We start from the raw sequence: 17308 nt of genomic DNA, 5'->3' as shown, positions 1-17308 counted from the left end.
AGTTACCTCCTATTCTTTTACTTTTATTACATGTAAGCTAACATTCCCGTGTATTTCGCTTCATGCCGGTAAATGGCGCGGTTGCACTGCTTCACCGTAGTGGGTTGCCATGGAGACGGTAGCTCGAGCGCTCAGAAATAAACATACAGCGCTTGAGAAAGACATAAATTCTGTATCTCCACTTCTTTCCAACCCACAGGTATATTTTTAAACCTTTCCAATATCTATTAAAAAGTATCACAAGAGTATATCACCAGTACGGTTGTCTAGGTGATGTATGTTGTTATGTCCCGTGTAGAAAGGGTATTATGCAGTGTTTATATAGTATGTATTTGCTGGCAGCTTTAGCTAGCGAGTGAAGGTTCCGTTCTCTCGTCTTTTTGGACGGACTGTAAACAGTTGAGTCGAGTGAACATCTGTATGTTTAAAGTGTAATATGTAATGTCTATTAAGTCTCTCTGTACTTCGTATCATTTTGTTTGTATTGCCGGTGCTCTGTTCAGTATGTTTGTTTACCAGAGCCTGTCAATGTTCTAGGAGGCTATGCCGCCGACAGTTAATGTGTGCGTGCCGGTAGACACACGCAAACGGCAGACCGATGTGTTCTGTTGGTGATTGATTATCACACAGTCACATGAACAGTTTAAATATTAATATAGTATTCTTGGTATTTGATCTATGAAAAGGTTGTTTGTATTGCAATGTATATTTGATATATGTGACCCGTCACAGAAACCAGGGACACAAGTCGGCAGCACAACTTTCGAGCAAAATGAGAAAGAAGAGTTTTTTTTCAAAATTGGTGATTTTCAATTTTTTGGAGAATCTGTTAATTGAAATCACGAAGAAGCCTCTCCATGTTTGAGATAGCAGTATTGGTATATTTAAAAGCTTACATTTTGAGGTTGAAATCGGCTTGTTTTCGGAGATTCTAGTATGCAGTAGGGGCGTGGCGTGTCATTGTCTGTGTGTATTTCCATACTGAATAACCCGGCGCTTTTGCCCCCGCCCTCCAAGTCAACCACATGGCTACTTATTATGCTGTGCTCTGGCCAGCTCTCTCTGATATCAAAATTCAATGAAGATGGATGCCGCAAAGATTGTCGCAGACGAGATGAACCGTCTGGCAGTTACACCGAAAATGTTTTCGCCGCACTTCGTGGGCTCGGGAAACTGAACCGGAGGTATGGGCGCAGCGCGCTCGCCCTCAGTGCTTCAATACGGCGGCTCGGCTCGCTGACAGCGGTGGCTGGCTGTTTCATATGTGACGGAGAATCGAAATAGAGGATGCAGTTAAGACCTTTGCTGCTGCGATGAAGGCCTGCCGTGCGTGTTTCTGAAATGTAAGTTAAGCTTCATTTGCTCTTTAGTCGTTATTTAAGATGCTGAACCTGCTGATGATATAATGTGCTTGCGGACATTTCATTTGTGTGTGTATACGCACATAAGAAAGTGGTGTAAAGAGATTTGCAACAGTAATTTGAGGAGGTGAAATGTGATTATTTGGAAAATTGCAGAAATGACTGCTTAAAGAAAAATGCCAGCAGGCATTTGCCTCCTACATAAACTTTAATATTGTTGACATTTTGGGCACACGAGCGTTGCGTACTATTTGCGCTATATGTAGGCCTATGGCTTATTGGTCTTTGTTTGTTGTTGTTGGTTTTGCGTTATATGTATATGGCATATTGGTCTTTGTGTGTTGTTGCTGGTTTTGCGTTATACTGTATGTATATGGCATATTGGCCTTTGTGTGTTGTTGCTGGTTTTGCGTTATATGCAGGCTATATGGCATATTGGTCTTTGTGTGTTGTTGCTGGTTTTGCGTTATATGTATATGGCATATTGGTCTTTATGTGTTGTTGCTGGTTTCGCGTTATATGCAGGCTATATGGCATTATTGGTCTTTGTGTGTTGTTGCTGGTACGTTGCAAATAGAGGGGCAGCACAATTGTTTTTCGCCTAGTGCGGCAGAAGTGCACTCATTCGAAGTGTAAAAAAAGCTGTAAAGCACATGGAGGAGCTTTACAGGGGGTATGGCTTATCTAAATGAGATGTAAATGAGCCCTATTGTCACCCCCAGCAGCAGAGACAGGTGAGAACTGCACAATCTTTAGCTCGTTTTCTCCTCTTTGAGCTTTTTTAAGTGCCTACTTTAAAATGGCCACAACTTCTCCAAATATTATCAGATTTCCACATGTTACACATCGTTGGAAAGCTTGGATATTACACTCTCAGAATCTATGAATAACTCAAAATGCCCCAGAACCGACTTGTGTCCCTAGTTTCCGTGACTGGTCACATATTATACAGTAAGACTATTTTACAATATGTTATTAATGGGTTTTTTCTATTTTATCTGATATATTCCAATGCTTTACATATTGGTTTGTTTATTGTATTCAGTATAGTTATAGGCCATTTCTATATTATATAGTCCATGTAATGGCTAAAGTTACGGTTTATGATTGTATTATTGAGATATTGAACTGAGCGCTCAGAAATAAACATACAGCGCTTGAGAAAGATATAAATACATTATTGCTAGCTACTGTAACTTTGTGATTGTTCACACTGTAGATCATTTAAGGCAGCGGTTCTCAAAGTGTGGGGCGTGACAGGTGGGGCGCGCCAAACGGGAGGAAATTTTCCTTTTTATGCCTTTATATCTTTATTCGTTGATGGCGAGTCCGCATCGTCAACTTCATCTTTGCAGCGACACAGAAAACACCAGTTTATTAATAAACAATTAAATGTCTCCTTGCCATTTTTTACACTTTCATAATCATTACTTTTGCCGGTTCTTTGTGGCAAGCTTTATGCGTGCGCTTGAGTGCGGCAATATAACGCTCATTATCCTGTATAGCCTATTTAAGTAATTAAATCAGTATAAAGGGGCGATTTGTCCACTAATGGCTTAAATGAACAACTACTAGTCGACTAGAAAAAAACTTTAGTCGGAGAAAGCCCTTATTCCACATATTCTCGAACCAGCAGGACATTCTGGGTTGAGCGCGCGACCATGAGCGGAATGAGCGAGCGGAGGAATATTCAGAAATGCGCTCTGTCTCTCCGCTCACATGCTCTGATCCGAAAAAAGGAATATTAAAATAATTAATCATTAGTTTATATCTTATACACTGCCCATAATTTTAATCCCATATCAAACACAGTATGTTATGTCTATTTTAATATGTGTAATATATATAGGCTATATTAAAAATATATATATATTTCACGTTTTTAAGTACAATATTATGTTTGTCCACAGCCCCCAACCAGGCGGCGCTGATGCTACGACGGGTGGCACTTTTATTTCTTTTCTATTTTTGAACTTGATACAAATTTTGACACAACTGCACTTTTATTTTCTGTATTTTTGAATTTCATGCAAGTTATGACACAGCTGCACTTTTATTTATTTTTTTTATTTTTTTTTTAACTTACTGTTATTTGATGTAGATAGTTAGTTTGTATTTAGATACAACTTGTTACTATACTGATACTACTTGTTACTTCAATAAATTGGAACATTTTAAGCTTGTTGCATATTTCATTAGTATTGTGTTGGGGCGATGGGGGCAGGTGGGGCTTGAAAATTCCCCCTTGTCCAAAGTGGGGAATGACCGAAAACGTTTGAGAACCACTGATTTAAGGGATGTTAATGTACCGTTCTTTTATAAATAAATTGATGATATGTGATTCCGTTAGCTTTATTTTTACTTTAAAAATGTTTTTAATTTTAGTAAAAACCTAAACAAAATCACAATTGTAACTTTTCTTCCTTTGTGTCCAGGCAAGAGGAAACGGAGCATGCACCATCAGGATCATCTTGCTGTTTTAAGAGAGATGCAGGTGGCTGATATTCAACAGCTGGAAGCGAGGGATCAGGAAGCGGCCTTAAGGACGGAGGAAAATGCACAAACGGCTGGATTTGTGCCGGCAATAACAGAACTCTCTGCCCAATTAGAAACCTGCCTAGTCCATACTTTATGGAAATAGTTATCTATTAGTTATCTATCTATTATAAATGCAAATGATAAATAATGATAAACAACCTGTTTAAAACCCCTTACCAGACAGCTCCAATTTTGGCAAGTGGGGCATACATGACACCCAAAATAAAAAGGTTTCTGCTCATAAGTCATTCTGACACATAACCAACATATATTTAGAAAGCCAACACTTGAGAGTTTACAGTTCAAGACTCAGAATTAATCATACTGTTATTAATATTGAGAAATATAAGCTCAAACATAAAAAACAAAAAATATAAAGTATATATATATATATATATATAAATATATATATATATATATATATATAAATATTATGTGAATGTAGTATAACAACTAAAGTGTAGCCAGAAGTGTGGTCATGCTTCATTTTAAATCTGAGGATGATATCTCTAAAATGATCCATGCTGTGGAGTATGTCAGGGGAGTTTCTTTAAGAGAAGTCAAGTCAAGTCAAATTTTATTTCTATAGCACATTTAAAAGCAACAGAGTTGCGCCAAAGTGCTGTACAGTAAAACAATGTGCAAATAAAAAAGAAAGCATAAAAAAGAAACAAGGCAGATACAGATATAAACACATTACACCCAATACAATCCAAATAGTAAATATAAAATGATCTAATCAAAAGCCATAGAGAGTAGATAAGTTTTAAAACTGGCTAATGAAGGAACAGACCTCACAGCAAAGGGCAGACTGTTCCATAGTTTAGGTGCTGCAGCAGAGAAGGCCCGGCCACCCTTAGTTGTAAAACGAAAACGTGGGACCTAAGAGTTCTTTGGGGATTGTACGGAATCAGAAGGTCACGTATGTATTTTGGTGCAACACCAGATAGAGCCTTGTACAGCAACAGCAATTTTAAAATCGATTCTGAATTTAACAGAAGCCAATGTAAAATCGCTAAAATAGGAGAAATGGGATCTCTCTTTTTTTGTACCGATAAGAAGTCTTGCTGCAGCTTTTTGGACAATTTGCAGGCGAGAGATTGTAGTTTGAGGCAGGCCACAGTACAGGGAATTACAGTAGTCCAGACGTGATGTAATGAAGGCGTGGATTACAGTCTCTAAATCTTTTGGAGACAAAACTGTTTTACTTTTGCAATCGATCTCAAAAGAAAGAAACTGCCTTTTACCACGGAACTGATTTGTTTTTCAACATTTAGTGCCGAATCCAATGTAACACTAAGATTCCTTACACGAGGTTGAACACTGACGGGGATAAAACCTAAATTAAAAGGAGATGAGGACCTAGATGGGCCTAAAATCTAAATTTTGCTCTCCAAGGGATAAGAACTGTCAGTTTTTGCCGGTCGATAAAACTGTGTATCGTCAGCATAGCAGCATTTCTCAAAAATGGCACCCATTGGCAGCATATAAAGTGAAAAGAGGAGCGTGCCTAAAACGGACCCTTGGGGCACACCACACAATAGGGGAACTGATGAGAGAAGAGGACTTCCCCATATCTACTGAGAAGGTTCTGTATTTAAGATAAGAGGCCACCCACTGCAAGGCGACACCCTGAATACCCACCACTTTTTTCAACCGATGCAACAAAATACTATGGTCAATTGTATCAAAAGCAGCACTTAAATCCAACAAGACAAACCAAGGATTGCCAAAAGGTCATTGCTGACCTTCAACAAAGCAGTTTCCGTACTGTGCATAGATCTAAAACCAGACTGAAAAGTATCAGAAATATTGGATGTACTGAGATAGGTCAACTGACAATGCACGACTCTCTCTAAGAGCTTAGAAATAAAAGGCAACTTGAAGATCGGTCTAAAGTTGTTAAGGATAGATGGGTCCAGATGAGGTTTCTTAAACAAAGGGTGAACTACAGCATGTTTAAAACTAGCAGGGACAATTCCATTTGCTAGAGAACTGTTAATAATGGCAGTTACAGCTGGGCTCAAAGTTTCAACCACTTCCTTAAAAAGACGAGTAGGAACGACATCAGACTCAAAGCTGGAACATTTTGCCTTAGAAACAATATCAACTAGCTGAGCAGAGGTAACTGGATGAAAACAAGTTAGTGAATCAATTGGTGAACAGGTCGAGGGTGGATAATATATTGCTTGCTTAATGGAAGCCTTGATCGCCAAAACTTTATCATAACATTTTTAAAAAAAAGTTCTCAGGTTTCTCGAGATGGAACAAGTGAAGGAGCTAATAAGGGTTTTAGCACTGAATCAATAGTCTTAAACAGCATTCTCGGCCGATTTGCATTTTCTGTGATGAGTTTTGAGAGGAATTTAGATTTGGCCTCTTTCACTGACTTTTGGTAAAGTAAGCATGGAGTTAAACATTCATATAAAACTTGGAGTTTATCTCTGCCTTACGACAGTCTTTTCTAAGAGAGCGAGTAAAATCATTTAATCAAGGCTGGGCAGGGCCCTTTCCCTTAGCTTTCCTGGGCTTAAGGGGAGCAACAGAGTCTAAAGCATACCTGCAAACTTGTCGCTTTACGGCGACAATCGCCGTTTTCTTGGTCAATTGGGTCATTTACGTGAATCGTGTAGAACCGGAGAGTTTTTTTTTTGAGGGGAGGGTGTAGGCCATTTTTCCTGCCGACCAAAATTTCTTTATTTCAAATGTAGGCGCGTTGCGCGTGGTAAGTGCGCTCATAATCCGCCGGAGCCACCACAACATTGCCCAACATCAAATGGCAAAAGTAATGCAAGCGGAACGAAACTGCTCGTTATTGTGTGGTTGACGGACCGTTTATCAGTTTGGACCAAAGCAGCACGAGCCGATCTTGATCAAGCGACACTACTACACAGCGCTAATAAGAGATCCAGTAAAGGAAGCATTTGAATTTGCCACAGAAGTAATAACATCGCTGCGACTCCTGCGAGATCAAGTGAGAAACTGTTATGAACTGCTCAGAGACAAGAAGCTTGAGGATCCAAATGCAGTTTATTAAAGTTAATCCAAATCGTAATCAGAATCCAGGCAACGGTCATACACAGGCAGGCAATCCAAACAAACAGACAAATCCAGAGGGTGAGGCAGGAATGGGAAAACCAGGACACGGGCAGAGATCAAAAACCAGGAACAAAGAAAACAAGGGAAACGCTCAGAAATGCAGTGGGATAACGTACAAGACTTCACAGGGAATGATGAGGTGAACCAGGCTTATATGGGGTGAACTAAACAATATAATGAGACACAGGTGAATGTGATAATCAGAGATGAGTCCAGGCAGTGAATTATGGGAAATGTAGTTGTGAGTGAACAATGATAGTCTGATGTGGAGTGCCCTTAGCTGGCTCTCAAGGGCACTCCAGCTGATAACCGTTACATAGCCCCCCCTCAAAGGAGCAGCTTCCAGATGCTCCTAAAATTCTCCAGGAGGGAGGTGGAGCGGAGGCGGACCCGGGGGTGGGATGGAGGGCCAGGCCCGTGGAGCGGAAGAGGGCCTGGAGACTGCGGCAGGACGGAAGGCCAGGGTGGAGCAGGATGTGCAGGCGACCAGGGTGGAGCTGGCTGTGCAGACGACCAGGGTGGAGCAGGCAGTTCGGGCGGCCAGGGCGAAGCAGACGACCCATCAGGCGGCCAGGGCGAAGCAGACGACCCATCGGGCGGCCAGGGCGAAGCAGACGACCCATCGGGCGGCCAGGGCGGTGAAGAGCCCTCGGGCGGCCACGGCACAGGAACAGAACCCGGCTCGGGAACAGACACTGGCTCAGGAACAGGCAACACACACACTGGCTCTGGCTCGGGAACAGACAACACACACACTGGGGGCTCCGGAACAGACAACACCCACACTGGCTCCGGAACAGATAACACACACACTGGCTCGGGAACAGGAACAGACTCTGGCTCGGAGGCGGCCATCTTGTCCGTAGACACTGGTTCGGAAGCGGCCATCTTGTCCGTAGACACTGGCTCGGAGGTAGTGATGTGAACAGTTTCTGGATCAGCAGAAGTGATGTGAACAGTCTCTGGTTCGGCCATCTTGTCCGTAGACACTGGCTCGGAGGAAGTGACGTGAACAGTCTCTGGATCAGCAGAAGTGATGTGAACAGTCTCTGGTTCGGCCATCTTGTCCGTAGACACTGGCTCGGAGGCGGCCATCTTGTCCGTAGACACTGGCTCGGGGGAAGTGATGTGAACAGTCTCTGGATCGGCAGACGTGACTTGTACAGTCTCTGGATCGGCAGACGTGACTTGAACAGTCTCTGGATCGGCAGACGTGACTTGAACAGTCTCTGGATCGGCAGACGTGACTTGAACAGTCTCTGGATCGGCAGACGTGACTTGAACAGTCTCTGGATCGGCAGACGTGACTTGAACAGTCTCTGGATCGGCAGACGTGACTTGAACAGTCTCTGTGCTGGACGGGGCCAGCGGCGAGGGCTCTGTGCTGGACAGGGCCAGCGGCGAGGGCTCTGTGCTGGACGGGGCCAGGGGCGAGGTTTTTGGGCTGGACGGGGCCAGCGGCGAAGGCTCTGGGCTGGACGGGACCAGCGGCGAGGGCTCTGGGCTGGATGGGACCAGCGGCGAAGAGGACTGAGCGCTGGGCAGGACCAGCGGCGAAGAAGACTGAGCGCTGGGCAGGACCAGTGGCGAAGAAGACTGAGCGTTGGCCAGGACCAGCGGCGAAGAGGGCCTTGAGCTGGGCAGGACCAGCGGCGAAGAGGACTGAGCGCTGGGCAGGACCAGCGGCGAAGAGGGCCTTGAGCTGGGCAGGACCAGCGGCGAAGAGGGCCTCGGCTCTGGCTTGACGTGGTTGACGTGAAGCTCTGGCTGGACGGTCTCTGGCTGGACGGTCTCTGGCTGGACGGTCTCTGGCTGGACGGTCTCTGGCTGGACGGTCTCTGGCTGGACGGTCTCTGGCTGGACGGTCTCTGGCTGGACGGTCTCTGGCTGGACGGTCTCTGGCTGGACTATGGCCTTCCCGGCAGCACGCGCTGATATCAGCAGGGAATCGGCTATGCTGGAAATCAGTCCAGGACGTCCATATACCGATCCGGTGGCTGGTTTGATGGTAGGCGTGGTGGAGATGGCTGGAAGTTCTGGCATGTTGTGAAGGGCAGAGCTTAACCGAATGGCAATGTCAAGATATTGAGCTAGAGTGTAGTGAGGGGTATTGTCAGGCATGAGGTAGTTAAGAAGCTCATTAAGTCCATGGCGAAAAATGTCCTTTAAGACAGAATCTTTAAAGTTCACCCCATGGCTAAGCTCACAAAACTCATTGATAAAATCCTCAATGGAACGGTTACCTTGGCGAAGGTGGAAGAGACAAACTGCTGGATCCATGTGGGTGAAGTCTTCTGTTATGAACTGCTCAGAGACAAGAAGCTTGAGGATCCAAATGCAGTTTATTAAAGTTAATCCAAATCGTAATCAGAATCCAGGCAACGGTCATACACAGGCAGGCAATCCAAACAAACAGACAAATCCAGAGGGTGAGGCAGGAATGGGAAAACCAGGACACGGGCAGAGATCAAAAACCAGGAACAAAGAAAACAAGGGAAACGCTCAGAAATGCAGTGGGATAACGTACAAGACTTCACAGGGAATGATGAGGTGAACCAGGCTTATATGGGGTGAACTAAACAATATAATGAGACACAGGTGAATGTGATAATCAGAGATGAGTCCAGGCAGTGAATTATGGGAAATGTAGTTGTGAGTGAACAATGATAGTCTGATGTGGAGTGCCCTTAGCTGGCTCTCAAGGGCACTTCAGCTGATAACCGTTACAGAAACAGTCACATTTCTCCGTTATTAACGGATCAAACAGCACTGACGTGGAAACCAGGAAGAAACATTGTGCCATGAATTAACTATCCAGTGTCCACAGATCAGCAACATTCACCATGGATTTACTGTAGTAACACTAACTGCAACCATGGAAGTTTGGCAGGAATAGTAGGCTATAATGCCTTCAAGTAACATTACGTCGGTTTTATTTTGACATTATGAATACAATTGCTGCCCTCAAACTAATCTGAACTAAAATAAACCTTTTTTTATAACTACTACAATATTACATTTCATTTTTTCCAAGGAGCTGTTTTGTTTTATATGCTCCTAAGAAGAGTCAATTATAGCTCCAGAATTGCTCAAAGTAAAAAAAAAAATCATACTTTATGATGTTAGTTTTAATTTAAAAAAAGAATAAAAAAAATTAAATCAAGGAAATGACCAAAAACCTAAAACCTGGTAAACAGTAATTTCTAACAACATAGGGCTATTTAGATAAACAATTTGGCGAGCATGTTGTTTTAGGCTAATACACCAACAGCAAATTTCTGTTTAATAAAACGCTCAGAAATGTGTGAGCCCCCCCAGGTCTGCTAAAGAAATGGAGCAGGTTTTAGTATAAACCTCCACCATCTCTTCAGTGTTTAATTCGTCGAAGGGGACACCTTCCGCAAGGTTGGCTTGATAGTACTCGGAAAATAAGCTGGCAGTGGAAGGTTGAATGAAACGAGAGTAACTCACAGACTGAGTGCTAGTCGAGGTGGAAAAAACACAGACAGATTCAAACACAATTGGCAGATGGTCTGAAATAGCAGCATCAACTACTCTCAGATTTGTTACGAGAAAACCGTGTGACAACACCAAATCCAAAGTGTGCCCCAATTTATGAGTGGGGCTAAAGACTGATTGTGACCGATTAAAAGATTCAATAAGACATAACTCTTTCACCAAAGATTTAGATGGACAGCAAATATGAATATTAAAGTCTCCTAGAATCAACAGTCTATCACTGCAAGATACATTATTTTAGAGGAACTCAAGAGAATTGTTGGATGAAATCCTTGTTAAATTTCGGAGGCCTGTAAATCAATGCATGTAATACAGGACCCCCTATGTTGATTCTAATTAACTGTACCTCAAAACTGGAATACACATCCGTTTGTAGTTGTTTGTTTTTAAAAAGATTTTTAAAAACAGTAGCGACACCCCCACCGTGACCAGAGAGTCTTGGAGTGCTAAAAAAAAAAAGCAGAATCCGGGGGAGAAAGTTCACCAAGAGATGAAAATTCATCCAGTTTCAGCCATGTTTCAGTCACAAATAAAAAGTCCAGTGAGTTTGCAATGAAAAAGTCATTTAAAATGAACGATTTTTTAGATAATGACCTCGCATTTATCAAGGCCATCCTCAGTGTCGGTGACTCAGCTTTTTCATCATTTGGAGATGAAATCTTGATAGAACAGAGATTTAGTGGGTTTACTGACTGTAGCTCTGTGTCTGAATTTGAAGAAGACTGGCAAGATGAAATTAAAAAATTGCGGCGAGATCCTCGGTGTATATATCGAGGACGGCGCAGAATTTTCAAGTGAGCACAGTAATTATATATGCCTACAGGAAGACGATATTATGTCGAGTTCAGTTTATGCAGATCCAGACATAAGTAGAAGATAGCCATACCTGTACACATATGATATCCAAGACCCGAAACAGCTGCGTAAAAAGGACTAAGTACATTAAAACAGGTTAGAGAACAGCTGAGAACAGCCGATCCCAACCCGCCAAAAAATTAATCCAAACACAAGCCAGTGAGTGCCAATCCTCATCAGAGGTGAGATGGAAATTTTAGAGGATGAAAGGCCGTCAGGTAGAACAGGCGATCCCTTGAATCCAAAAAGGATAGCTCCAAAATATAATATAGGTGCACTGAACTGGTAGAGCAGCGTCAGTCAAACACGCCAGCGTACGCTCTAACCAGAACCAGTACAATTCCTCTGTCAGAAGGCTGATAAGATGCTTATCAAATATTTTATTGCCCTGTAGACACCCATTTACAGTTTTTGACTAATGTCTGGCGAGGAGAACTGGCCCATTCATGCTTATTGTAGTCAATCGACCAAGTCAACCTTTCACACCTCTGACGACTTAATCTTCATTATTCTTTTATCGTTATTCTTTTGTTTGAATTCAGCCATTATAGCCTTTATTATGGCATTGGCTTGGCCATCTACACCTCTTTCATTCCACTATACAAGACTAATCCACCTATTATCTTAAGTCTTTCTAGAAAACAAAAAAACTATTCTTGGGACCTTATGTGAATCCTTTTAACAAATTAGATTATGCAATAGAACAGCTCCTGCAGCAGGTGGATTGCAACAAGTAGCATCAAGCTACATGACACAATTTAAAAGATTAATATTATACTTGTAGCGTCTGGACCAATCACACACACACAAATTATTCATTTTATCTAATGAATAGTCCGGCAAACTCACTCTCCCAACAAAAATCCGTGTAACTTCCCCCGAAACTAACATCCCAATGAAGCTAACACCACTGGCAGAACTCGGGGTCCTGTTACATTGATAAGTACTTTTACGACCCCAAAAGGAAATTCCTTAGAGCTGTGACTCTTACTTAAATCTTACTGAGAAGGAGATTCAAGCCCTGTTAATCCTATATATTCTATATATATATATATATATATATATATATATATATATATATATATATATATATATATATATATATAACCAGTTGAGAAAGGTATAAACATGTATCTAATTTTCCCATCTCATGATTTTCCTTTTAATGTTGTTTGACCTATGTTTTCTTGTAAACTCTAATGGGTTAATGTTTCAGACTTTGCATACTATGGTTAACCAAAATCATATGTGTGTCATATTTGGTCTCTATAACTTGCTACTTTGAAGATCGAAATGACTGTGTACATGATATGTCGATAACAACAAAATATTATTATTACAAGAATCTTTCATAATTTCTTCATCGGCTTACCACCCCTCCAGCGTGCACATGCAAATGAGCACCCTTGAAACAAAGAGCCATAAACCAAATTCTCCCGTCTGGAACTTCCACCTTTCTTATTGGCCGAGCCAACCCTGAGAGGTGGGACCTTTCTCAGGCTTTATATTGCATCTACACCCAACATTTGCTTTCTTTACTTCTCGGTATGTTCGAGGTGTTGTGCTGTCAGCAGGCCCCAGGGCAGCAAGCCTTGACTCACAACCAGCCATGTGCTCATTCAGGAGAGAGAGGACTCTCTCAACCACAACAGAATCCAGGATAACCTCAGCAGTTTGGCACAACGTCTTCATTCAACGCAGAAGAAGTCCATCGCAACTCCTACCATTGGCTCTCTTAGTCCTCTCTTCCTCTGGCCTTCACTGGTGCTTCTTCGGGTTGATGTCTTCATGGGCCCCAGCAGCCTGTGACCACAGCAAGTTCATCATATCTTCTTCATTCAACGGAGAAGAAAACTATTGCAACTCCAACATTTGACACTCACAGAACCAAACGTCAATTTTCAACAACTTCAAGAGTTGTGTTCACTGCAAAGCCATGCAAGTATGCTTTTAAGAAGGTGCTTTGAAAATTATAATATTGATGGTTCTTTTCATAGTTAAATGGATCTGTTCCATAGTTCCATTTCCTACCTCCGGTTTCATTCTGTCACTTTAACCATCTACCTATGAATGCATGAATGAATGTGTAATTGTTTGTATGTTAGTTATGTTTTCGTGTTTTTGTTCATAAAACTTGTGCACAATATGTATTTGGTTCTGATTCTCTAAAGCCTACGAAGTTTACCCTGCAATTTAGATTGTGACTACACGCTCTTAATAGTACTGTACAGTAAGAAAGGATATTTCTTAGGATTAATAAAAAATTAACGCTGAGTGTCCACGGGACAAACAGGTGGGTTGAAGTAAAAATTAATTTGACTACATTAAGTTAATTATATTAACTGATCCAAATATTCATAATCAATTATAACCAGTTATTATTGATTATTAATATTTCATAGAGCTGAACTCTTTTTTTTTTTTTACTTAAAACTCACTTTAAACCACCATCGAGTATTTGTATCATATTCCGGTCATGGTTTAAAATAGTGTCATGCCATAAAAGGAATAGAAATATATATTTTTTCAAACATGTGATAAATAATTATTTCTCCAAATATGCGCACCATTGGAATAAGAGCCCTGACGGATGCTGTATATTGCATGTATGTGAACACAAATAAACCTGAGAAAACGTGATTGACTGCATTATGAGTGATGATTCCTATTCAAAAATATTGAACGCTACAGATTAATAATTTTGCACTCCTGGCATAAATTAAGAAATTAATGCCACTGCAAACTGGATTTATCATAAACAGTGGTCAAATATGCTGGAAGCTGGAGTCTTAAATCTTTCTAATGATGCTCAGTTTGTCTAGATGTTTTAACATGAATGTTGAACAACAATTATCTGGGACCGTCTGCAATCTTTGCCGCGAAAGGGGTTAAGAAAAATGCAAGGGAAACATTTTTAAATACTGTACAAAAGTTTATTGACAACACACTTTACAGAACAGACATAGTCAATAGTCAACTATTCAAGTAACGCATCAGACCCTCGCTGACATCCCTGCCCTCCTCCTCTACACCCTGTGCCAGCACAGGCTCTGCTGCTGAAGGTGAATCCCATGTATTCTCATAGGCCTCTCCATGACTCTCACAAAGGTTATGTAGAGCACAGCATGTCAGCTAGAGTTCTCAACGGGCCGGGTCGGCCCGACAAACCCGACGGGACCCGCGGGTTCGGCCGGGTTCTGGTCGAAAAGATAAGCAAATGAATCGGGTCGGGTCGGACCTCGGGCTTAATCTTTTCCGCTCAGTGAAAAAAAAAAAAAAATTTATCATCGCTGCTGTTCACCGTAAAGAAAGTCTGGCTGCTGCGTGCAACGTGCAACGTGCATCGCGCGATCGCGGGGGCAGACCTGACGCCTTTAGCCTGGAGAAGAAGATGGAGTTGGTGAAAAGTAAACTTTCCACAGGTGAATACACCGTCGCTACTACAGGAGAGGGAAAATCAGAGGTCTGGAAAGTGTTTGGAGTGGTGCTGGATTCTGATGGAAATTCTACAGGTTATGTGCAATGCTCAAAATGCAAGGTGCTGATGAAATATGACAGCAAAAAAAACAGGGTCGTCCAGAAGATTTTTATTTGAGGCATATTTAGTAGCCTATAAAGCCTATTTATATATTTAAAGTTTGTTTCAGTTGTTTGTATTTGTAGTCTATTGTTAAAAGACGTGAACATTAAAGGTTGATTTGAATTCCCGTCTGCTTGTCATGATAATACGTGTATGAGAAAAAAAGAAAAAAAAAAGAAAATCGGCGTCGGGCCGCGGGCCGGGTTTGGGCAGATAATTCATGTTGATGTGTCGGGTTACATCGGGTCCGGGCTTTAAAAGCCACAGGCCGGGTCGGGCCGGGTTGTAATTTTCAGGCCCGTTGAGAACTCTAATGTCAGCACCATAGATTTCACAAGGTCGACCACACAGTCATTTCTTTTCATAAGGCAACACCATCTTCCTTTTAATCTACCAAAAGCATTTCTTAACCACTACACGCGCTCTGGAAATTTTCATGTTGTAGACCTGCTGTTCCGCTGTCAGCCGTCCAGTGTCAATGAATGGTTTTAAGAGCCAGTTCTGCAAGGGATAGGCAGAGTCTCCTAGGATGTAGTAGCCAACATTCACCCCACCAATGTTTTTGGTGTTAGCTAGTATGTGGTTTCCACGGCTTACCAAATTCCAGTGTGGACAGTCTCAAAGCTCGAGCATCATGCAGGCTTTCAGGCAGTCCTATGAAAACATTCCAGAAAATGATGGAGTGCTAGCCTTTACGGTTGAAATAGTCACAGTGATAGTCCTGTGGTGCTATTATGGGTATGTGTGTTCCATCAATAGCACCAATACACTGTGGGAGACCACACCTGTTCTCAACGTAGGCAGCCATTTCTTTAAACCTCTCCTGATCTGCAAAACGAATTTGATCTGGTACCAACAACATCTCTGCTGCAGCACAGAACTCCTGAACTCACCGACACACAGTTGAAATGCTTGCTCCAAAAAGATGTCCAACACTTCTGTACCCAGAGCCGGTTGCAAGCTTCCACAGTGCAATGGCTACTCTCTTCTTTAGAGATACACACACGCGGAAGTTTGTGTCCCGTCTCTCCATCGCTGGACGCAGTTTGTTGCACAAGTGGATAAACGTTTCTTCAGATATTCTAAAGTTTTCCAGCCACTGAGTGTTTGTAAAACCAGGAACAATCCCATCCCACCACTAAGAAGCTGTTAAATGTCCAAACAGATGGTCTGTGGCGGCGACTTTGCGAAATATGATACATCTGAAATACATCGATTACACATTTTAATACATAATATTGGCAGCTAAATTCATTATACGCTTTGTGACAGTGATATAGCGATTGAGACCCTAAATACATTGCTAAATGCAAGATTAGCTTACCCTAGTGTGCCGTCGGGCAAACTGAGTGATGTCGTCTGTGCTTTGTTTTAAGAGTTCCCAGACTCTTTTTTTTTTTTGCAGTATTTTGTTTTGCTGCCATTAGCCTCATTTGAAAAACATTTCTCCGTCTTCCAGTTAAAAACATTCACATGCCGAGAATCAAGAAAACCATCTCCTCGATAGGCTCCATTGTTCCTGTGTAATGCGTTTGAAATGTGGCGCGTTTACGATGATGTCGTGGCAGTAGAGGCGACGCAACTATAACGATCAGTCTATAATCCCAACTACTTTTGAAGCGGTACTAACTGCAGTGGAAAAGCACCATTAGTCTTCTGCTTTCTTCTCTTCCCCATGGCTTCCTCCGCATGCCTCTTAGCCTGATAGAAGACTGTTGTTTCGATATCAGACAAAATAAAGTTAAGCTAATTTTGGGTATCAGACAATACTGCAGTTTAAACATCTTTTGGGAATTTAATTTTCCTCATGATCATACTTGCTTATCTACTTTAACTTAATTTTAATAGACCGTTTCCTGACTTACCTTGAGCCTCAGTTCTCACAATAACAGTGAGTATAAGCAGGACACCATACATCTCCGTTGTTCATTCAGAAGGGAGTAGAGCAAACACATATCAAACAGTTCTGTTGTGAATAACAGGTCGAGCTGCTGATCCCTGATCATGTAGAAGCCTCCCAATCACAGCAACCAATCAGAAACTGAGCCCTACTCTGACATCACTGTATCTAGTTAAAATTATGCTCAATTTCAGACATATAGGTTTCTTTACTATATTGAATTCTGCTTTGCATTTTGATATCTGTATTTCATAAATCTATGAATAATATTTATGCATGTATAAAATAATTGACATTCATTTATGTGAGAGAGAGAGAGAGAGAGAGAGAGAGAGAGTGTGTGTGTGTGTGTGTGTGTGTGTGTGAGAGAGAGAGAGAGAGAGAGAGAGAGAAAGAGATTCATAATATTATTCACAATACTGTAATTGTTAATCTGTAAATGTTTATTGTAAACCT

The 17308-nt window shown here is 41.8% G+C and overlaps 1 protein-coding gene and 1 long non-coding RNA gene across 2 annotated transcripts in view; one reads left to right on the top strand and one right to left on the bottom strand.

Moving 5' to 3' along the window:
• Positions 1-16954, bottom strand: part of LOC143732900 (rano class II histocompatibility antigen, B alpha chain) — a 31792-nt gene extending 14838 nt beyond the window's left edge. Inside the window, exon 1 of the mRNA XM_077224363.1 lies at positions 16818-16954. Within this exon, the coding sequence (XP_077080478.1) occupies positions 16818-16869 (52 nt within the window). The 5' untranslated portion in view covers positions 16870-16954. The remainder of the gene's footprint in view (positions 1-16817) is intronic.
• LOC143732905 (uncharacterized) overlaps positions 1-17308 on the top strand; it is a 376949-nt gene that overhangs the window by 269283 nt on the left and 90358 nt on the right. The window lies entirely within an intron of this gene.

This window comes from Siphateles boraxobius, unplaced genomic scaffold (assembly GCF_051911475.1).
Source record: "Siphateles boraxobius isolate OS27281-9 unplaced genomic scaffold, OSU_SipBor_1 9, whole genome shotgun sequence".
NCBI lineage: Eukaryota > Metazoa > Chordata > Actinopteri > Cypriniformes > Leuciscidae > Siphateles > Siphateles boraxobius.
The sequence above is the reverse complement of the archived record's forward strand: the minus strand, read 5'-3'. Positions and strand labels throughout refer to the sequence as shown.